Source organism: Cannabis sativa, unplaced genomic scaffold (genome assembly GCF_029168945.1).
Source record: "Cannabis sativa cultivar Pink pepper isolate KNU-18-1 unplaced genomic scaffold, ASM2916894v1 Contig7, whole genome shotgun sequence".
Taxonomy (NCBI): Eukaryota; Viridiplantae; Streptophyta; class Magnoliopsida; order Rosales; family Cannabaceae; genus Cannabis; species Cannabis sativa.
Genome location: NW_026870043.1, coordinates 2,201,018 through 2,224,405, shown reverse-complemented (window position 1 = coordinate 2,224,405; position 23,388 = coordinate 2,201,018). Strand labels below are relative to the sequence as shown.

The window sequence follows — 23,388 nt, the reverse complement described above, 5'->3', positions numbered from 1 at the left end:
TTGTTTCTTCGGCTTGGTTGTTTTTTCCTTTTTTATTTTTCAGGGAAATATGAAAAATATTAATCGGTCAAAATTAAGTGAACCCACCGATACATGTCTGAAATGTCTAAAAAAATATATGACCAACATGACCACTAACTCTCTTACAAGGACTAGCATAACGTCAAAAAGCTTGGAGATACTACGGATTCTTATGATTAATAATTGCTGAATAGAATCGTTGATGCACATTGGAATTTAATGCCAAACATCTCATTTATCTAATTACTAAAAGTTATAATTGTTTTTTTTTTGGACTAAGAGAACCGTAGCTTGACACATTTTGAATTCTTCGTGGCTAATGCTGTGTCAGAGATCTTTGAAATGTCTGATATTTTCTCAATGGTTTCTTTCCTTGCCTTTGTTGTCATTTTATTTGCCTCAGCCTTTGCTATGTTCATTTTCTTTTGGAATTTCTGTAATGCTTTAGCACGCTTCTTCTCCAGCTTGCTCTGCGAAATAAGAAGACAATGAAGATGAGCAAAAAGTATTACATAAGCTTAGACTCTTTTGTATCTTTTATATAAAATAAGCGAATACCTTTAGCAGTAAAGGTTAAAATAAGTGAGTAATTACTGATACAAGATAAGATATTCACGCTCTTCTGCTTCTACTTTTTTTTTTTTTTTGTTGAAATGGGTTCTATGAAGGCTTGTGGAGAGTGTTTTATATCTTTATTCCCAACATGTCTTTAATCTTTCCGATTACTGATAAGCTAACCCATTTTTTTCCCCTTCTTTATTTCCTATAATGATCTCATGAGCAATACTTTTACATGAAAGAAAAATGTACATCATTAACTCAGAACCTTCACAAGAGCTTCATACCTCAAATTTCTTCATTTCTTCCACAATCTTGCTAGTCTTCTTGTGTTCCCATTCGTTTATAGCAGCTTCTTTTCTGGCCAACCTGCCAGGCATTGCTAGATAAGAAAGTTGAATCCCCTTTTTATAATAGAGGAGGATAAACCCCTTTTTATACATGAATGAAACACAATGTGTTCTCAGTTCTCACTTGTCAATAAGCTCGGTTTCTTTAGTTTTTTTCCATGCTTCTACCTCAGCCTCAAGCTCCTGCTTCTTGACTTCATCTAAGAACGTACTGTAAGGCTTCGGCCGAGTCATCAAGTTATGCTGTAAATAATCCGGGCTTTCACCATTGGACACTCCGAAGTTCCCTAAACTGCAAGCTTGACTACTAATCTCCTCAGCTACTGAATTCTCTTCAATTGCTGAAACAAATGTGTTGGATTGTCAAGGAATTAGACTCGGATACTATTTCAATTATGTTAATATTAATTTATACTCTTTTTTTGGGATGATTTAAAAGTGGAAAAGGGAAAGAGACCTAGTGGATACTTGTCTTGAGGATTTGGGTCGTTGAAACGGCCATTCTTCCCACTATCCGAATCAACGTAATAGCTCTGAGGGTTGTCAAATTTACAGCATTTTCGATTACCATATGCATAAAAATAAAACGAAAACAATACAAGGCCCTTCACAAAAAGAATAGTTGGATATACTCCAATCGTGGTAACAAATGTTTTTTTTTTCATATTTTAAAAAGAAAGAAAACAGTGTCCAAGCGAAAAAGGTTGGGCAATCTTGAAAGATCTTGACCAAGTAACCAGAGAAAGTATTATTAGGTGTTGAATTGTCTATGACGAGTAATAACAAAGCTTATCCAGTAACACAAATTCAAACTCTGAGATCATAGGAGATTCTTGAAAAAGAACCTGGTTTCTTGGAGTTGCTGACTCAGTGGAGAGTCGAGAGAAGAATGTATTGAGCTTAGAAGAAGATGTTTTAGAGCTTAGTGGACTAGTGCAACTGCTGCAAATGGGTGATGGAGATTCTGGTTGATCTTCCTTGGGAGAATTCAACGACCAATCTGAGCTTTTACCTATGGTCCGCCTGGAATTTGTGAATTTTCTTGGCAAGGAAGGAGTGCCATTGTCACATAAGTTGGAAGTAAGGGGTGCATCAATGTGGGGTTCGGTCCTTTGGGTTGGTTGGATGCTCGTTCGAGTGCTTAGTCTTCTGTTTATCATTTTTCTTGGTGTTCTGGAATGTGTTTGTTTAACTAACTCTTCACGTCAAATCTTTCTTGGCTGATATATGACTGAGAGAAACTATCGAGTAATTCTTTCGATTATTGGACACTCACGGTATACTCAATGGTTTTTGGTTATGTTCTATTACGCTCAAAGTTGCAACCGTTGCCCATCATAAACAGCGTACGCGGGATTGTGGGAAGGAGCTGGGAGGTTTATATAAAAACTGTATTCTTTCCACCCACGTCAATCTCACTCATGTTTTTTTAGCATTGAGAATTTCTTTCCAATTGTTAATTATTATCCCAAATTTAATATGCAAACTAAAAGGTTCGGATCTTGGGGAAGAAAAGTCAACCCAAAAAATAAACTCCAGCAATAATTGAATTGATCATAATACTATTGTTCCAAACATCATTAACTTTTTCATTTTTGAAAAGTCCATTGGCTACATAAGGCATCATGGAAGCAAATAAAGTTGGTTCATCTATTCCTACAATTGGCAATGCATGTATGTCGTAAACTACAATGAAATCATTAAATTGACACATGCTCTATTGTGCTTCATCAAATGTTTTTCAACCTTAATTTCCATAACAATTCAAGTATTCAACCAATTTTTGTATGTGAGCGGCCAAATTCTACGTTTGACAAACTAAATTTGCATACGAATTAAGCCATACTAAGATCAAAATCTATCTTTCATTTGAAAACAAAATGCCACTACTGTTCCAACCTTTCATATTCTAAATGAACAAATTAACAAAAAGGAAAAAGTAAACGCAATGTAATGAGTAACTGGTCTATTTTTTTTTTTAACTCAAACGAAATCCAGAACATGAACCCTTAGATCTCTGTTGTTACATTCTTCTTCTAGGTTTCTCTGCGAACAAAGTAGAGCTTGCCCATAACATGAAGAATTGCAACAAAGGCTATGAAACCAATGCTCATAATGAGAACGACATTGGGTGAGATCTTAAGTCCAGGAGCATCATCTGTGTAAAACTGGAGCATGGTCCCAGCAGCACCGCCAGAAGCCCCACTGCTTGTCGTCCTCCTTCGGCGCATGCTTGCAGTGGCTGCAGCACTTCCTCTTTGAGGGGCTCCTCCTCCACCCAAAACCATTCTGCTTTTTTCTGAAACAATCAAACAAACAGTTATAACTTCCAATGGTCACACCATTTAGCAAACTCTTAACAAATTGTTATCCCCCCATGAAGAACGGAAACCTGAAACCCCATGAGACCTAACCATGGACACTCATTGTTGAGATGATCACACTTTCAATAATAAAGTGCAACAGGACTATATTAAATGCATATTAAGGCGATTGCAAGCGCCACTTCTCCAGCAAATAATCGGAATAATCCCAATTATTCCTTTCAATGCCATTTAAAGGATACAAATAGCATAACCAGCTGAGAAAACCTTTGGTGACAAACATTTAGATCTTAGTATAGGTTCAACAATGATTCTAATACAAATCCCATTACTAGTTTCTCAGCTACACGTGAAATTAATAGACAAATATCGAAGAATTCGCCTTCATTTTAAATAAACAAATAAATTAAAAAAAAAAATTAAGGGCAAAACTAAAAACAATCAACTGTAGATAATGATGAATACAGAGGTATATAGATCTAGCATATGCAAAGAGTAAATTGTATCAATCATCAACACTTAGATCCTTGAGAGGACGTAAAGTTTTCAATTTAATGCCATCATTTGCCAAAAGAACAGATAAACTCATGAAAATCAGGAATTTTATACAGCAGCAGGAAAAAACCTATAAAATGGCCTCAAACAAAATTCCCCAAATCCATCCAATAAACTAGGTAAAACTCCATACTAGCCCCTTCAAAAATTAAATGGTTATCACAGAGAATTAACATTGACATAATTTAGAGAGCCAAAAAATATGACAATATTGCACAGGGGGAAAGCAGATCCGATAGTCAGATCCAAAATTATTATTAAACGAAATCCCCATATTCAAGATTGCATGGCCTAGATCTACAAGATTAAGGAAGCAGAAAGAGAAAATCAAAACTGAGAAAGATAAAAAAGTGCGTAAGGAACTCGCCTGAGTCGACTCGGTGTTAAGAAGAAAGATGTGGAAGATCGGAATGTGAAAGCGTGAATTATAAGAATGAATTTGCTCCGACTTGGTATTCTTATACACAGATGGGAGTTTATTTTTCTTTCTTATTCCCGTGTGGCCTCCCTCCCAACAATTCCACGCCTTTTCTACCAATAATATCATGCCACGTCAGAAACTCTGCTTGGTCATCAAAGGCACTTGTTTATACCATTTTGCAATTAGAGCAAAAATATAAAAATATGTAAAAATATTATATTTTATTTTTAATTTCATCCACATCTTTCAACTTTAATTGTGGTAGTCAAATTTCACTTTTATGGCACGTTTACTATGCACTAATCATAATCGGAATAAATTAATGGAGAAATGTAACAAGATAAATAAAAAATAATCGGAATCAATATTTGTAATATATTGTTTACTAAATTTTTTTAGAAATAGAATAGTTGTGATTTATCTTGTTTACTTTATCAGGAAACGTAATCGGAATGCTTAAATTGACTAAATTGTCCTTTTGAGTTAAACTATATTATATGGTAGTTATTTTGTAAGACATACTTTAAAGGACAAAATTGTCATTATATATTTTAATATTAAAAAATAAAATAAAAATATTAAAAATCCATTACCCTTAATGACATTCCTTACAAAATTGGTGGGGGAAGTTCTGTTGGGTTTTATGCCCTAAATAAAACTCATTTCAATATAATCAGATTTACTTATTAATAAAGATCAGAAATAACATTTAATGTTGCAATGTTCACATGATATATTTCATGATTATATATACATAATGTATGAATTCTATTTAAGTTCAGAACATATGAATTTGTTAATGATTATAGTGTTGTCAGCACAGTGGAATATAATCTTGATTATATGTTCGAAAGTTTATTCCCTGATTTGTCAGAACACTGGATTTAGACTGACATGGTATAATCAACGATAGGTATTCTTACACCTTGGATAAGTGTTATGTCCTTTCCAGGGCATTGACAAAGTTTACCAGCATCGGATGTATGGAGTATACATCGGAAGGGACCGATATTGAACTTTGATTAGATATATTAAAATTTACCGTAATATTTATTCAATTCAATATCACCCGTTGATCCTAGATCAAATGATCTTAATCCTGATATGTTTAGGTTCGATCTCAAGAGTATTATGCATATTCTTTGATTTGTTAGTTAAGCCTACTTTTGGGTCAGGGTGATACGTACATTTTCGGAACATGATAGTATAATTGAGTGGGAGCGCTAACATAAATATGGAGTCTATAACTTCTATAGGAATTTAGAAGTGAAACGATGATATCCTTAGAGCTTGGCTAAACAGAGATAAATGGTGGAGATCTCATTTCACTTCCCTGAAATATCATTTATACGGAGCTAAGTGTTTTAAGGATAAAATACATTGAAGGTGTAACAGTAATTTAGTTCCTATTCAATGTAGATCATCTATTAGAGGGTCATTGATCAAATTAGGATTATAACAATGGATAACTAATAGCGTATCTATATCGTGAAACATATAGAGCGTTCTATATAACTGAAAGTGCAATTCCAAGTTCTAAGTGTGGATTCAATAAGGAATTAATAAGTTAGGGAATTTACTTGGTAAATTCGGTTCGACTTATTGGAAGCTCGGTTTATATAGGCCTATGGTCCCCATACTAGTTGAGACCATACTGCTTGTAAGACTCAGTTAATTGATTTTAATTAATCAATTATGATTCTAAAATTAGACTATGTCTAGTTTATGAATTTTCACTATGTTATGGCTTGATTGTGAAGAAATAGTGTTTTGGGATTTATTTGTTAATTAAGAGACTTTATGGAGTCTAATTAATAAATATTATAAATGACAATTTTATTTGATAGTTATTTAAATTATTAAATAAATGTGGTAGTCCTATATAGTGAATAATGAATATATTCACTCACCAAAAGAGGGAAATCAATATCTTTTCAGAATTGACAAAAGATTAAAGATTAGTACCGTGAATAAAGTCTTGTCTATTGACATGTTGGTAAAAGTTCTCTAAAGTTTTTTAAGGTTGTCTTCAAGATCTTGTCTTTTGGTCATCATGGCATCGAGCAGTCACGTGGATTTCGATTTGAATGAGCAGTACGCTCAGATTAGTTTGGAGGATGAGGAAGCGGGTGTTCTGATTGGGGGAGACGATGAGGGAGATGAGACGACTTTCGACGATCAGTGGTGTTTGGTGGGGAAGTTTCTGACGGGTCGACCGGTGGACTTTGATGCAATGCGCCACTTAATGGCTTCACTTTGGCAGCCGGGTAAGGGTGTCTTTATCAAGGAGTTGGGTACGAATCGTTATCTTTTTCAGTTTTTCCATGAGTTGGATGTCCAAACCGTTATAGATGGTAGCCCTTGGACGTTCAATCGAAGCCCTCTTGTTTTTCATCGTCTGAATAAGGGAGAAGATCCTAAGGAAGTGGCGCTTCACAAGCTTGATTTCTGGGTTCAGATTCATGATTTGAAATCTGGATACATGTTGGAAAAGGTGGTTCGGAGTGCGGGTGCTTATATAGGTACGTATGTTAAATCGGATCCTAAGAATTTTAATAGTATTTGGAGAGAGTACTTGCGTGTTCGTACTACGGTGGATATCGAAAAACCATTAAAGAGGAGGATGAAACTTTGCAAGGAGAATGGGGATTGGATTTGGACGAATTTTAAATATGAACACCTTCCTACCTTTTGCTTTGTTTGTGGAATCATCGGGCATGCGGATAGATTTTGTCCTAAACGTTTTGATCAACCTATTGATCAATTGGTCAAACCGTATGGTGCGGCGCTACGGGCGGATCTAAAGAAGAAAAATTACTTAGTTGGTGCTAAGTGGCTTCGGAGTGGGGCCGAGGAGGGTGGAGCGGCAGCTGGCCGTGGTGGTGGGGGGCGTGCGAATGAAGATCATCATGGAGTTAAGGCTATCCAAAAGATCATGGATGTTGATTGTGTTGACCATGTTGGTGATCATGATCCCATGATTTTAGGGAAGAGTAAAAAGAAAGAAATAACTAAGGAAAGTGGGAGGGAGATTAGGCAATCGGCTATAGATGGAAATTCAGAATTTATGGAAAGTGACGATGATGCAAATATTGAGGAATATTTGGTTGTGTTAATGGAAAGTAAGAGGAGGCGTACTGGGCGTGTGGGCCTTGAAGCTCACGTGGAGGGGGTTTCGGCTAAGGCTGTTAGTGGGGATGTTGGTGTAAATGGGTCAAAAAACGATTCACAGGTGGGCCATGGTATGCAGGCCCACCCATCATCATGAGTATTCTTTCCTGGAATTGCCATGGGCTTGGGAACCCGTGGGCTCAACAATTCTTGAAGGACCTTGTGGTCCAAAAGAAGCCCAGTTACTTGTTTTTGTGTGAAACTCTTGCTAAAAAGGATATTGTTGAAAGAATGCGTGTGGCGATTGGTTTTGAAGGAGCATTGGCGGTGGACTGTCAGGGGAAGAGTGGGGGTGTTGCGTTGTTGTGGAAGGATGAGGAGGATGTTCAGGTGTTAGAGTATGGATTGTCCTATATTGATGTAGTTGTTTGTGGTAGTGACCAAGGGCATTGGCGGTTGACGGGAATATATGGTGAGCCGAATAGATCATTACGAAAAAGAACTTGGGACCTTATAAGGGAGCTAAAAAACAAGTCAAGTTTGCCTTGGTGTATCATAGGCGACCTCAATAATGTTACTTCTCAAGAGGACAAAAAAGGTGGTCATCCTTATCCACGGTGGTTAGTTGACGGGTTCAATGACACCTTGATGGATTGTGGCTTACATGATCTCGAGCTTTATGGTTACCCGTACACTTGGGAGCGAAGTAGAGGTACACCGGATTGGGTGGAGGTGCGTATTGATCGGGCGATGGTGACTCAATCATGGTTAGATTTTTTCCTTTGGCTAAGCTTTTTAATTTAGAGGTGTCTACTTCGGATCACACTCCTTTACACTTAGTTTTGATTAATGAAGTGGTGGTTGCTAAGAGTCATGTTTTTCGGTTTGAAAATTCATGGTTGAAAGAGCCTTTGTTTTATGAGATTGTTAAAAGTTGTTGGGATAATGGTGAGCCGAGGGGTGTTATGGAGAAGATCAAGTGTTGTGGTGATGTTTTATGGCATTGGGGAAAAGATTATTCAGGGAATTTTCCTAAGAGAATAAAAGAGTGTAAGCTTGAGGTTCAAAAGTGGAAGCGGGGCCATGATAGGGTGTCGGTTGAGAACTACAAGAATGCTTCAGCCAACTTGAATAGTGTGTTGTTGCAACGTGAGATCTTTTGGAAGCAGAGAAGCAAGCAACTTTGGTTTCGTGAAGGGGATAGTAACTCTAAGTATTTACATGCCTTAGCTACTTCTAGAAGACGTCGCAATTCCATTCAAAAGCTTAAAGACTCAGATGGTGTTTGGGTGGATTGGAAAGGATGACTCCCTTCGGTCATGGTGGATTACTTTACCACGTTGTTTACTGCTTCAGCTGTCTCGGACCAGGAGGTGTTTCAGTGTGTACCTTCGGCTGTTACTAGTGACCACAACAACCGGTTGTTAGAACCGGTTTCTGATGAGGAGATTCATCGAGCTCTTTTTCAAATGCATCCGGATAAATCTCCGGGTCCTGATGGCATGACGCCGGGTTTTTATCAAAAATGTTGGAGCACTGTAAGTAATGATATTATCACTCTTGTTAAGAATTTCTTTGTTGTTGATTCTTTTCCAAGAGAGTTGAATCATACTAATATTGTGCTTATTCCTAAGAAAAAACATCCGGAGTCTATGACTGATTTGCGCCCTATATCTCTTTGTAATGTGCTTTATAAGATTATTTCGAAAGTGTTAGCTAACCGATTTAAAGAAGTTTTGCCTGTGGTGATCTCAAGTCATCAAAGTGCTTTTCTTCCGGGTCGCTTGATTTCTGATAATATTATGGTTGCTTTTGAGATTATGCATTATTTGAAGAGAAAGAGAGTAGGGAAGGAGGGATTCATGGCTATTAAACTTGATATGAGTAAGGCATACGATCGAGTTGAGTGGAGTTTTATTGAGAACATGTTGCTTCGTATGGGTTTTGCTCAACATTGGGTTCAGTTGATCATGTTTTGTGTGACTACGATTTCGTATGATGTTACTCATGGTGGTCATTCTATGGGGCCGATTACTCCGTCAAGAGGGTTGCGTCAAGGAGATCCATTGTCTCCTTACTTGTTTTTGATCTGTGCTGAGGGTCTCTTTTTGTTGTTAAAGCACTATGAGAGGCATCATTGGTTAACTGGTTGTCGTGTTGCTCGGGGTGCACCTATGGTTTCTCACATGCTTTTTGCAGATGACAGCTATGTTTTTTGCAAGGCCAATGATAATGAAGCTCAAAGTGTGTTGCGGCTATTACACAGTTATGAGCTTGCTTCGGGTCAACAGGTAAATTTTGCTAAATCCTCTGTTTTCTTTAGCAAGAATGTTACCTCGGTTGTTCGTGATCACTTGTGTGGTTTGATGCGTTTAAATGTCGCTTCTATTTGGGTCTTCCATGCATTATGGGAAGAAACAAAAATGCCATTCTTGGCTTCTTGAAGGAAAAAATGAAAAAGAAGATCTTTAGTTGGGAGACTAAGTTCTTGTCTAAAGCTGGCAAGGAAGTGTTGATAAAGTCTGTGGCTCAAGCGCTTCCTAATTATGCAATGAGTGTTTTTCTCCTAACTCAAGAAATTTGCACAAGCCTTGAAGGGATGATGGCGAAGTTTTGGTGGAAATCCCAATCTAATTCATCTAGCAGAGGAGTGAGTTGGGTTAGTTGGAAGAAGCTTTCTCAACATAAACACTATGGTGGTCTTGGTTTTCGTGATCTTCGGGACTATAATCTCTCTTTTTTGGGAAAGCAAGGTTGGCGCCTGCTTACTATGGAGGACACTCTAGTGGCGAGAATTTACAAGGCTCGATATTACCCACAAGGTTCGTTTCTTAACGCTGAATTGGGATCCAATCCAAGCTTTATTTGGAGAAGCATTTGGGCCGCTCAAGAGCTTGTAAGGGCCGGTGCAAGAAGGGCTATTGCAAGTGGTTCTTCGGTTAGTATCTTACTTGATCCTTGGCTTCCAAATGATTCTAATCCTTATGTCTTGACGAGTAATCCTGGGTTAGTTGATCACAATGTCTCGAGTTTGATGGTTTTTGGGGGAAAGATCTTGGGATGTTGATCTTCTTAATGATATATTTGAGGAGAGAGATATTCAGTTGATTCGAAGCATCCAACTATCTTCTTCTCGGGCTATAGATGGGTGGTTTTGGAGCATGGAGTCCTCGGGCTTCTATTCGGTTAAAAGTGCCTACAAGTTCCTTCAATCTTCAAGTGGGAATTGGTTATTTTTGCAAGATGAGAACTGTTGGAAGCATCTATGGCAGCTGCCCATTCCTCCCAAAGTTCATCACTTTCTTTGGCGTGCTTGCTCCAGTTGCCTCCCAACTAAGGTACAACGTCACTCAAAACATGTAAATGTAGATCTCTTGTGCCCTTTTTGTAATATACATATGGAGACTATTGTACATGTGTTGTTGGACTGCCCATTTTCTCAATCTTGCTGGGCTCTTTCGGCGGTAAACCAGTCGGCTACTGGTTCTATTGCTGAGTTTAGCAGCTGGTTTTTTGAGCTGCTAGCTGATGGCCGTGAGGAGGTTAGTGTAGAGGCTGCGATGGTGTGTTGGAGTATTTGGCATGCTCGCAACGAAGTGCAATGGAACCATAAGTCTCGGTCTGGTTTGGAGGTAGTGAAGTCGGCAAAAAATGTCCTTGGCCAATGGAAAATTACTAAATTTGAATCTCCTAATGCTTTATTTGCTATGGGGGATATCTCTAAAAGTAATTGTTGGCGTAAACCTGATGAGTATACGGTCAAGGTGAATGTCGATGGTGCGACTTTTGAAGCTCACCAAAAGTTTGGTTTCGGTTGTATTGCTCGTGATCACCATGGTAAGCTTATTGAAGCTATTTCTGAGAGTCGTTGGGGTTGTGTTTCTGCAGAAATAGCTGAGGTCATTGGCATCAAGGAGGCGCTAAGTTGGATAAAGCGCAAGGGCTGGGGTAGGGTGGTTGTTGAGTCTGACGCTTTAGTTGTTGTTCAAGCAATTAATAGCTCAGTGCATATGCCATCCCAGTTTGGTTTGTTGGTTGAGGACTGTCGTACTATTGTAGCCAGTTTGAATAATGTCCTTATTTCTTATGTTAATCGATCTGCAAATAGGGCTGCCCATTGTGTTGCTAGGGCGTCTTATTTATCGTCAGGTTGTACTTTTAATGAGCTAAATGCTCTGCTTTCTTTGTGTGACATTGTTAAGGCTGATGCTGTTAATTTTTAATGAAAATCCTTTATTCAAAAAAAAAAAAATAAAAAATTATTAAATAAATAGTTTGGCATTTATAAGGTTGAATTGAAAAATATGGTATTATTGAAAAGAAGAATAAGTGGTTGAAATAAAGTGGCAAAATTGTAACTAGAGATTGGTCCACTTATTGTATACGGCCAAGAGGTATTTTGCCCAATATTTTATTCTTTTTTAATCCATTTAATTCAACCCTAACCCTATTGAAGAATAGTATAAAAGGAAGGTTATGGTCTCATTATCCAACTAATGCCTCCAAAGCTAAAAACCTAGATGAGGCCTCTTCCTTCTTCTTTCTTCTTCGATTCGAAACACTAAGCCTATCTTCACACTTAATAATTCAGCCATTAGTGAATGAGTGAGTGCCCACACACATCAAGTGGTATCTCAATCATAGTGTGTAAGACTGTAGGAGATTCCAAACAACAAGAAGGAGAATCAGCATCAAAGGAAGGAGAGAAAGAGATCCAGGTTCAGATCTTGATTATGTTCTTCTACAGAAAGGAATCAAGGGCTAGAGATCTGAACGGAAGGAGTCATTATATTCCGCTGCACCCAATGTAAGGTTTACTAAACTTTATATGTGTTTATGTCATTGTTTTAGAATTCATATTAGGATGTTAATGAAACATACTTGGTTTTAAATCTAGATCCTAGTAAAATATTTCCAACAAGTTCTCCCTTTCTTTTCTCCCTTATTTAATCAACTTCTCCCTTTCCTAATTTTAATAATGCAAGTAAACAAATGTGATGGAATGATTACCTTACTATTGACTCCCATTACTTATTAGTAAACATGCCATTAATATATAATTTTACATTAAAATAAAAAAAAAATACTTAAACCTTTTTGTGCCATCTTAAATATACATATTTTTGTGTAAACTCAAAATACCCTCTCTTACCCAATCATTTTTTTTTATCTTCTCTTTTTTCTTTCTCTCTTCACTCCAAACATTTTCTGTCTTCTCTACACCCAAAGAATTTTAGCCATGACACTAATTTTTAAAGCTATTATCTATAAAAGATAAACATATTTCTATCAAGAAAAAGCCTTATCACAAGATAGGAGGAGAATGTCAAAGTTTTTAAGATTTTAGATTGTTTTTTTGATGGAAAAGAAATGAATATGTGATTTTATGTTAAATTTATTATTAATATTAAATTTGTTATTATTATTTTGTAGCTTAAATATACATTTAATTGTGTGTTTTGTCAATTTGTTGGTTAGAGATCTATATTTTTTGGGATTTTCTCATTTTTTGCATAAATTTCAACGTATTTGACGCTTACTCAATGCTTACTCAATGATTAGCATTTTTAGAGGTTAGGGATGATATTTCGATTAGTGTTCAATTTCTCCTCGATATATATTAGTTATAGTACCTATTTGATTGTTACACGCTGCACGTTCAATACATAAGAAGTTATGTAATTTGTTCAATTGCTTCGTGATACTTGTTTGATGGTACTCGATATATCTTTGATGATGTGTATTTGATTTATATAATTTGTAGATATTTTTTTTGTGGTATTTATTTTATTTTGTTAAAATTGATAAGGTCAACATTGTTTAGCTATTTGATGTACAATGATGTTTGGAAGCACGTGGGAAGAGATTGAGTTTTTAATGGAACTAAAAAAAAAAAATTAAAGTCAGAGTCAGACATAACTTACTCACAATCAGTTGAGCTTCTGTACCAGAACTGGAGGTCGACAAAGTCTAATACAACCTAATTGATTATATATTTTTATGTATTAATTTTAAATATATAAAACACCATTACCAATGGAGTAGCGTAATCGAACAACATCAAACAAAAATTAACTCATTTAAATTATCTATTTTTATTTAAATATCCCATGCTAATCAAGTAGGTGTTTGAGTAATTATATATCATCTCAAAAATAGATTATTTTAAGTTAAGGTATTAAGAGAATTTGAATTTAAATTTAGATTTTAGACTCAATTTCTAAAGAGTGGCAACAATTATGTTTAATTATTTATTATAAATTCTAAAATTTTTGATACACAAATATTAGTTTGATTTTTTGATATTTTTTTAAATTAATGATTTTCTCTGGTCACTTTACTCTTATTCCTAATTAATCAATTTTTATGTTGAGCCGTTAAGAATTGAGTAGCTGATAAGAGCCTTTTAGGTTCTATAAATATTGATTTCTTCATAGTTAGAAGATGTTGTTACTTAATAATTTTAGCGTTTTTTGTTATTTTAGAATAACTCGGGTTTTAGAAGAAAATTGATTTTTATGAGTAAAAAAGTGATGGAATTGATATTTTTTATGCTAGAGAATGTTGGTAGGTGGATTGGCGTACCAAAATAACATTTTTCTAGAGTTTTGGAAGTCTGTTGGCTTCGCTTTTAGCCAACGACAATGAGTATTTTTGATAAGCGATAAACGATATGTCGTAATAAGAATATGTAGTAAAGCAATAAGAAGACACAAAAATTTTATAGAGGTTCAGCCCCGAGCAGTTCGGTAATAGCCTAATCCTCGTTAGTTGTATTGACTTAAGAATAAGGAAGAAGATTCCTTTTCTTATAGCTTACAATAATATCTCTGAATATATAATTCTTAAATAGCCTTAGCTTATAGCGTTTCGGCTTACAATTTATCCGTTTCTATTTTTCGATCCCTTGCCTAGTGAACATTCCTCACTATTTATAAGGAGGAAACTTGAGGAGGAAGAGTTTCCTCTCTCGTTACAATGCGCATAAACAGAAAGATCGTGTGATCAATGCTGAATGCTAGGATCGTGGGATTGAGGCTGAATACACTGATAGTGGGATCGTGTGTATGCCACATCCACGCAAGTTGATCCCTGAGTTATAGGGATTGAGCTGGTGACTCACGATGCGCTTGGTTGAATTCGCTACGTGTTGCTCATTCTGCACGGTTCGTTGAGTATTCCATTATGGACATGCCAGCGAGGCATCCTGCTCGGCTTGTTGATCCGACCAGGTGCTCTAAGTAGATGTCACGTGTTACCATTCTTGTGATGCCACTTCAGAGTGCCAATTTCGGGATAACAATTATATTTAATGTATAAATTCTATTAAGTCCAGAACATATGTATTTGTTCATGATTATAGTATTGTCAACACAGTGGAATGTAATCATGATTATATGTTAAAAAGTTTAATTCCTTGATATGTCAGTTCATTGGATTTAGACTGGCATGATAATCCCCGATAGGTATACTTACACCTTGGATAAGTGTTATGTCCTTTCCAGGGCATTGACAAAGTTTACTAGTATCGGATGCATGGAGTATACATTGGAAGAGACCGATATTGAACTTGGATTAGATATGATAAATTTACCGTAATATCTATTCAATTCAATATCACTTAGTTGATCCTAGATCACATGATCTTAATCCATACATGGTTAGGTTCGATCTCAAGAGTGTTATTCGTGTTCTTTGATTTGTTAGTTAAGCCTATTTTTTGCTCAGGGTGATACGTACATTTTGTTAGGTTTTATGCCCTAAATAAAACTCAATTTCAATGTAATCTATTTTATTCAACATCAATAAAGAAACAGAAGTATTTTTCATTCATTTGTGTATGTTTTGGTTCACTTTATCAATTGCTTGTCTATTTGATTTATAAATTCATCTTAAACCTTTTTCACATACTTGATCATGTTTATTGTGCTGTCATCACATTGGAAAGTAAACATGACTATGTGAATAAAGTTTCCTAGATTTATCAGACACAGGGTTTTACTGATATGATAATCTACAACAAGAGTTTACCTGTATTTGGAGAAATACTATGTTCTTTCCAGAACATTGGTTAAAGTAAAGCTCAGGTTGGATGCATGGAGTATCCATCGGAAGGGACCGATATTGAACTTTGACTTAGATTTAATTAAACTTACCGTAAAATCTATTCAAGTCAATATCGCCAAGTTGATCCTAGATCAAATGATCTTAATCCTGTTATGATTAGGCTCAATCTTGAAAGGCTATTCGTGTTCTTTGATTTGTTAGTTAAGCCTACTTTTAGGTCAGGGTGATACGTACATTTTGGGAACACGGTAGTGCAATTGAGTGGGAGCGCTAGCATAAACATGGAATCTATAGCTTCTATCTGGCGAATAGTAAGCAAAGGATGATCTCCTTCGAGCTTGACCAAACGAAAATAAACGGTGGAGATCTCATTTCACATAAGCTGAAATATCATTTATACGGGGTCAAGTGTTTTAAGGATAAAATACATAGTAGGGTGTTACGGTAATCTAATCCCTTTACTGTGTAGATCGTTCATATAGAGGATCATTGATCAAATTAGGATTATAACAATGGATAACTAATGATGTGTCTATATGGTGGAACATATTGAGCATTCTATATACTGAGAGTGCAATTCTAAGTTCTATGCGTGGATTCAACGAAGAATTAATAAGTTAGTGAATTTTAGTGCTAAATTCTTGATCTACTTATTGAAAGCTCGGTTATATAGACCCATGGTCCCCCCACTAGTTGAGATAATATTGTTTGTAAGACTCATGTAATTGGTTTTGATTAATCAATTATAATTCACAAATTAGACTATGTCTATTTGTGAAATTTTCACTAAGTAAAGGCGAAATTGTAAAGAAAGAGTAAATAGGGGCATATTTGTTAATTATGATACTTTGTATGGTTCAATTAATAAATATGATAAATGACAATATTATTTAATAATTATTTATAGTTATTAAATAGTTAGAATTGGCATTTAAATGGTTGAATTAAGAAATTGGCATTTTTGAGAAAATCAGATACAAAAGGTGTTAAAATTGCAAAATTGCAAAAATCAAGGCCCAGTCCACTAAGCCATGGCCGACCACCTTTGTAGGCTTTTTAAGTTGATATTTTCATTATTTTAATGCCAAATAATTCAAACCTAACCCTAGTGGAATGCTATAAATAGATAGTGAAGGCTTCAGGAAAATAACACTTCACACTTTCTGAATCAGAAAAACCTGAGCCTCCTCTATCTTCTCTAGCCGCCACTCTCTCTCTCTCTTCTTCCTTCATATTTCGAATCTACCTTAGTGATTAGAGTAGTGTCCACACACAGCAAGCAATACCTCAATCATAGTGAGGAAGATCGTGAAGAAAGATCATCAGCAAAGGAGATTCAGCATCAAGGATTCAGAGAAAGAGATCCAGGTTCAGATCTTGATAATACTCTGCTACAGAAAGGATACAAGGGTTAGAGATCTGAACGGAAGGAGTCATTTAATTCCGCTGCACCCAATGTAAGGTTTCTTAAACTTTATATGTGTTTAATTTATCGTTTTAGAAAGTTCTTATTTAGGATGTTAATAAACATACTTGTGAGTAGATCTAAGATCCTGGTAAAATAATTTCCAACAACTGGCCTCAGAGCCATGGTAATTGATTTACTTGCAAGAAATTTGGACTTTAAAACGATTGTTTGTTTGTTTTTGGATGGTATCATGTTGTATTGAGTGTTATTTGATGATTGATTGATGTTTGTAAATTTTCGTGAAAAATAATTGCGATTCTGTTACTGGAATTATTTTTATTGGATAGTATGGAAAAAATTAAGCAAGTTACTTTTTTACAGAACTCAATTTCGATTTAATTTGAATTAGTTATGATTTTTTGAAGATTCGAAAAAATCGGGGCTGTGCTGAAATTTTCGTGCGATCGCGAAAACTGTCCGTACAGCTCACAATTTTTTCGTTTTTCTTCGTTTTTTCATGCTTTTTCATGGAATTAACTTCCGATTTTTTGTGTCGTTCTGTATTTATACTATTACTATTCCTAATTCAATTCTAATTATCATTTTGAATTAATTTAATATTTTTTAAATTTAATTCAAGATATTAGTGTAATTTGAATTTGAATATAATTAGTATCTATCATTTTGCTTAAAAATCTATCTTATTTTAAAATTTGATTATATCTTATCTTATTTTAAATTTAAAATAAGATAATTATAATCATGTAATTTTTAAATGATATAAGATATTTTGCTAATTTTTTAAATTTTGTTATTTTATTTATTTAAATTACATTTAAAATTTGAAAAAGATATTCATTTATCTTTTCTAATTTTTTATTTAATTTTTATTTATAAAATAACATTTAAAATTTAAAAAGTAGTTTGCAATTTTTTTTGAAATGATATTTAGGTTGGTTGAAACCTAATTTTTCAAAATTGTAGGTTTAACTTTAATTTAAATATTTAATTAAATTTCGAAATTTTTTTTATTTTTCAATTTTTTTTTTTAAATTTTCGAAAAATTTATTTTATTTAATTAATTATTTTCGAAATTAATTATTTAATTTAAAATTAAATAAATCCTACATCCAACTATCCAACTAACCTTGTTGCAGGAGTATGTGTTTTAGCTTGTGTGTAAGTTTTCAAAACCTATTATTACTTGATTGCAAATAGCCATGGTTACTTTTTGCCAGATCTAATGATCTGATGGCTCCCTTGGTCAAGATAATAATTTGTAACAGGTATATTTACAATCTTCTTTCATCTGTGTATGACCTAGCAACATGATAGGACCCATCCAAAGTGTGCCTGTGTGAGCCTATGTGTTTAATTTTATTATAGATGCATATAGGTTGTTGTTGCTAAAATAAATTATCATAGTTTTTGATAAAATTTATTTAGGCCCATTTAGTTTTTGGGCCTATTCAATTAATAACAGTTGTTCTTATTAAGGTTAAATTCCTCTCTTTTGGGCCTTGTGTGAGAGTTGGGAGCCATAGAAGTGGGTACGACATACTGAACCTAGCACCCCCTCACATGAACCACCCCAATTGTGAAGGCCCATTTGCCTGATTTGAATGACTGTGCTAGGTTAATTACACTAGTTTAACCTAATTAAAATTGATTAACAACATAATTAATTTCATTTATTTTGAAATTAATTTAGAAAATCATAGTTTAAAGAATTTTATATTCTAAGCTAAACTATATGTATTTTCTTGTATTTAATTAAATATAGAATTATAACCATCTAGATTCTTTCTGAAGCTTAATTTAAATTTTTCATTAAATATTCCTATTTAAGTTGATATTTAGTTATTTACAACTAACCAACTTAAATCTGAATATCTTTTGAATTTAAAATTTCAAAATTAAGTTGAGGAATTTTAGGCATTGGTTATTAAGATTCTTTAGATATTTTTTAAGTTAATATCTTTTCGAATATTAACTTAAAATGGAATATTCTAGATATTTTTTAGGTTAATATCTTTTCGAATATTAACTTAAAATGGAATATCTTCAAATTAAGTGGTTACAACTTAATTTTAAATTTAATTAAATCTGATTTGAAAGATATTTAAGTTGATTTTTTAGATTCTTCTAAAACAACTTAAGCGAGATATTTTCAAATTTGTTCCATTTAAATATTCGAATTTAAATAATAATTGAAAATTAATTAAAGTTGATTTTTTTATTTAAACCAACTTTGATTTGTAATTTTTCATTATTATTTTATGGAACTTGTTCCATTTATTATTCGAATTTATTTTTCGAATTTAATTAATAATTGAAAATTAATTAAAGTTGATTTTTTATTTAAACCAACTTTGATTTGTAATTTTTCATTATTATATTATGGAACTTATTCGATATTTATTTGAATTTATTTTTCAAATTAAATAATAATTAAAAATTAATTAAAGTTGATTTTTTATTTAAACCAACTTTAATTTGTAATTTTTTATTATTATAATATCGAATATTATGATTATACAAAATACATATATATATATTTTTTTTTTAAATAATGAGCTTTTAATCAAAAGATATTCGATCTCCATTGTTGGTCTTACAATAGTTAAACTTTTTCAATATAACCTCGAGACGCTAGACTTCGTCCCCTTATGGATGGTTATTCGTTGAACACTTTTAACACCGTAAGATTTCATTTGATAAATGTTTTGTGAGTTTTCGTCTCTATTTAGACTCTCCCCTACGGTGACTACTTAGAGATAAACTCATAAAACATGAAACAATGGTGGAAGCTCATAAAATGAGAATAACCTTGACTCTCGCCTACCGGGACAACGTTGGATTCTCATTTTGATCGAATAAAAGGTTGCTAAAATGTTTAATTTTAGATGAGCTGACAACTCTATTCAACTAATGTTATCTTTGACTCTCGCCTACCGGGACACTGTATTTCATTATGTTGGAAACCTTAGAAAATAAACTATGTTAGATTTAGTATTTCTATAACATATGTAATTACTTGTTATTTTCTGAACTTGTGTATGAATTTTGAACCAAAACCTTACTTCTGTTTTATTGATGTGTTGTAGTGTCTATAATCCCCTTCTCATTCCACTCCTAGTTAATATCTTAGCAATTGAACTTGAAGTTATAAACTCCTTGTCAGAGTAATTGTAACACCCTAACTAACATAGGCGTATTACGTGATTTTTAAACATGCTGTGCAGCTCGTTGCTAATCAACGAGGTTTATGGAAAAACGTGATTAATTAAAATTTTGCTTTTTAATTAAACTTATAAAATAATATTACAAAAGACTCGGGATCCCGATTATAAAATTATTTACAAAAAGATTTAACTGTTTAACTGATACACAAAATAAAGGTCGTCTAACGACCAGTTACAAAAATCAACCTCGCTGTCCCGACGATCGTACGCTCCAGGCCTAACCGCCCCGACATGTACAATCTTCACATGCTCGCTCACGGCCCATCAGCTTTAGCCTTGCCTTTACCTACACATAAACGTAAAACTGTGAGTCGACAGACTCAGTAAGAAAAGCATAATAATACTCATACATAATCCCGGTTATGATCAGACGCCCATACCCCTGATCATAACCCTAACTGCCGTGTCCAACACGATACTGAGTCCCGCTACTGCCGTGTCCAACACGGTACTGAGCCACTACTGCCATGTCCAACATGGTACTGAGTATTGAACGTTCACAGGGACGGTACTATTGACAAGTATCCTCCTGATCGGTCGAACCGGTCATACTCCGGCTGCTGGTCATACTCCAGCCTGTACCGACGGGATAGGTCAATAGTACGGAACCACCAACCAAATGTCAACCTGATCGGTCGAACCGGTCATACTCCGGCTGCTGGTCATACTCCAGCCTGTACCGACGTGACAGGGTTGGATGGTTCGAAGCCAACATACATAACTAATGTAATCTAACAGGCTTCCTACATGCACGCTAAACATGTAATCTACATATGCATACTGTTATACTAATCTTACATGGATTCCGAATTCAGGTGTGCCGGTCAACCTGACTGGAACTTTAGCTGAGCGGCGGATTACAGGCTCCTAAACCATAAAAATCACAACACTATAAGTGACACGCTAAATCACTTCCCGGGGACTTAAACTAGGAACTAAAAGTTTCCCTATCGATAAAAAACATGGCAATACCCCTTAAAACATAAAAACGAGGAAAAACACGGGTTCTGAAAATTCCCCAACCGGCAGACCGGTTGCCCAACCGGAATTCCGGTTCTGGGAATTACTGGACCCTCATCCGGAATTCCGGTTGCACAACCGGAATTCCGGTTCCTCGCAAGAATTTTTCAAAAATTCCTAACTCAACCAAATCAAACCCAATTCATACCAAACCTTCCAGACCTGCTCTAAATACCCCAAAGAACATTTCCAAGGCATAAAAACAACCCAGAAACCACAGATACAAAATTTGCCATTAAAGCTCAAGCTTTGAGTTCTAAACTCAAACTTGAGCAAATCCCTCTAACATGCATTCAAACCTGGTTAATTCTACTTAATCAAGCTTAACTAAGCCTCTGAACACAATTAAAAACAATAGCAACATCACAGTAACAGATTACACAACATTTCTTCAAAATCACATTTTTGCATAGAAAAAGCTATAGCTTGCTCAACCTAATAATCATGCATCAAAACCACTTAAATAACCCTAATCTTAACAAGCTTAAACCTCAGAAATTAAGGACAAATACACAGCAGCAACAACAACTCAAGAAGCATGCATTTACTCAACTTTTTCATTAAAAATCTCAAGAAAACAAGGTAGAGAAATCACATAAAGAAATACCTCAACAAAAGATTACTAGAGCTTTGCAAACCAAGCTTGAATCACCACAGAAAAATCCAGCTCTTGCACACCCACAAGCACAGCCGAGAGAGAGAGAGAGAGAGGAAAAGAGAGAAAGTGAGTTGAAAATTTCTAACTTTTCTTTACTTTGTTATTTTTTTGTAAAAATTGGAATAATGAATAAACACTTAACATATACCCATTTCAGCCAAATAAACACTCAAATAAATATTTATTTCCATTTAATCAAGTCACTAAAAGACAAAAGTCATTGGGGCAAAAAGACCATTTTGCCCCTCCACACTAAAATCACATAAAAATCACTAAAGGGGTAATTTTGGGAAATTCTAAATTCCCGGCCATTCCCGACATTCCCAATGTCTAATAAACCGTCCCAAACTAATAACATGCTAAGTTGTGATTTCTACCGAGCCAAACGCCGAGTTCCAAAATACCGGGCACCGAAAATGCAAAATATGAAAACTACTAAATAACATAACCATGCATTTCTGAATTCCATAAATAACAGTATAATAAATTATTTAAATAGCTATAAATAATTTTCATAATTAATCATAAACACTGCTAATTTCCAAATTAACTAAGCGGGCTTTACAGTAATACTTCACATATGCTCATGATGGACTTTAAATTCCAGAAAGCAGGTAAGCTGGGAATTGTTCACTCTGAAGAGCAAATAGTTCATAACTCCATAAATCCTACTACTTCAAGCTTAGTTGAGAAGATAAGAGAAAGTGATTCCACTTCCTCAAGTTATACTTCACAACAAAATGAACTAGCAAGAACAACAATTAACAAACGAATAAGCAGTAATGCTTTAGTCTTCGAATCATGTGTGTTAGAGAATGATAAATCCATTTGGATTCTTGATTCTGGGTCTACAAACCATGTAAGTTGTTCATTGCAATTGCTTGAGAATTGGAATTATTTGAAATCCGGAGAGTTGAAACTTAAAGTTGGTAATGGCGAAATGGTTTCGGTTAGAGCTAGAGGAAAAGCCAAACTCAAGTTTCAAAACAGAATTTTGGAATTAGACAATGTCTTATACATTCCAAATTTCAGTAGAAACTTAGTTTCTGTTTCATGCTTACAATTGCAACAATACAAATTAGATTTTTTGGATTCTGGTTCTACCATTTCTCGAAATGACATTCAGATTTGTGTTGCATCCATGGAACAGGGGCTTTATGTTCTTAGACCAGAAACACCATTTGCCCTACATAACGAACTTTTTAAAGTAGCTAAACCTAGAAACCACAAAAAGCAAAAGATCGTTGATGATAATGAAACATATCTATGGCATTTACGTTTAGGTCATATAGGCTTTGATAGACTCAATAGGCTAACCAAAGACGGTCCATTGAAAAATGTCGTCTTAGGTGAATTGCCAGTATGCGAGTCCTGCCTGGAAGGAAAAATGACTAAACGTTCTTTCTCTGCAAAGGGAGAGCGTGCCAAACAACCCCTAGGGTTAGTGCATTCCGATGTCTGCGGACCTTTGAATGTCAAAGCCCGAGGTGGTTATGAGTACTTTGTCACTTTCATTGACGATTACTCTAAATATGGACATATTTACCTTATGCATAAGAAATCAGAAACATTTGCAAAGTTTCAAGAATTTCATGCTTTGGCCTAAAACCAATTAGGTAAATCATTAAAGATCTTGCGAACTGATAGGGG

The 23,388-nt window shown here is 34.7% G+C and overlaps 4 protein-coding genes across 4 annotated transcripts; 2 read left to right on the top strand and 2 right to left on the bottom strand.

The window, feature by feature from the left end:
- Positions 1–50: 50 nt before the first annotated feature.
- LOC133033428 (uncharacterized) lies at positions 51–2,578 on the bottom strand. The gene is made up of 5 exons (XM_061108150.1): positions 1,775–2,578; positions 1,387–1,462; positions 1,054–1,270; positions 867–948; positions 51–491 (listed from the first exon to the last, which is right to left on the bottom strand). Exons 1-5 carry the CDS (start codon positions 2,087–2,089, stop codon positions 297–299), a joined length of 885 nt encoding a protein of 294 aa, XP_060964133.1. The 5' UTR covers positions 2,090–2,578; the 3' UTR covers positions 51–296.
- Positions 2,579–2,775: 197 nt separating this feature from the next.
- Positions 2,776–4,326, bottom strand: LOC133033429 (protein transport protein Sec61 subunit beta-like). The gene is made up of 2 exons (XM_061108151.1): positions 4,176–4,326; positions 2,776–3,228 (listed from the first exon to the last, which is right to left on the bottom strand). The coding sequence occupies exon 2, from the start codon at positions 3,215–3,217 to the stop codon at positions 2,966–2,968; it is 252 nt and encodes an 83-aa protein (XP_060964134.1). The 5' UTR covers positions 3,218–3,228; positions 4,176–4,326; the 3' UTR covers positions 2,776–2,965.
- A 5,466-nt stretch (positions 4,327–9,792) lies between these two features.
- Positions 9,793–10,407, top strand: LOC133033442 (uncharacterized mitochondrial protein AtMg00310-like). The gene has a single exon (XM_061108167.1). The coding sequence runs from the start codon at positions 9,793–9,795 to the stop codon at positions 10,405–10,407; it is 615 nt and encodes a 204-aa protein (XP_060964150.1).
- A 331-nt stretch (positions 10,408–10,738) lies between these two features.
- Positions 10,739–11,563, top strand: LOC133033441 (uncharacterized). Its single transcript, XM_061108166.1, has one exon. It carries the CDS (start codon positions 10,739–10,741, stop codon positions 11,561–11,563), a length of 825 nt encoding a protein of 274 aa, XP_060964149.1.
- Positions 11,564–23,388: the final 11,825 nt, after the last annotated feature.

What these genes read in the sequence shown, in the direction of transcription:
- LOC133033428 (XM_061108150.1), bottom strand. Translation starts at nt 2,089, where the DNA reads ATGATAAACAGAAGACTAAGCACTCGAACGAGCATCCAACCAACCCAA. An exon ending in TCAAGACAAGTATCCACTAG is followed by an intron (nt 1,271 to 1,386) that starts GTCTCTTTCCCT and finishes CATTTGTTTCAG; the next exon opens with CAATTGAAGAGAATTCAGTA. An exon ending in AAGAAATGAAGAAATTTGAG is followed by an intron (nt 492 to 866) that starts GTATGAAGCTCT and finishes CTTATTTCGCAG; the next exon opens with AGCAAGCTGGAGAAGAAGCG.
- LOC133033429 (XM_061108151.1), bottom strand. Translation starts at nt 3,217, where the DNA reads ATGGTTTTGGGTGGAGGAGGAGCCCCTCAAAGAGGAAGTGCTGCAGCC.
- LOC133033442 (XM_061108167.1), top strand. Translation starts at nt 9,793, where the DNA reads ATGAAAAAGAAGATCTTTAGTTGGGAGACTAAGTTCTTGTCTAAAGCT.
- LOC133033441 (XM_061108166.1), top strand. Translation starts at nt 10,739, where the DNA reads ATGGAGACTATTGTACATGTGTTGTTGGACTGCCCATTTTCTCAATCT.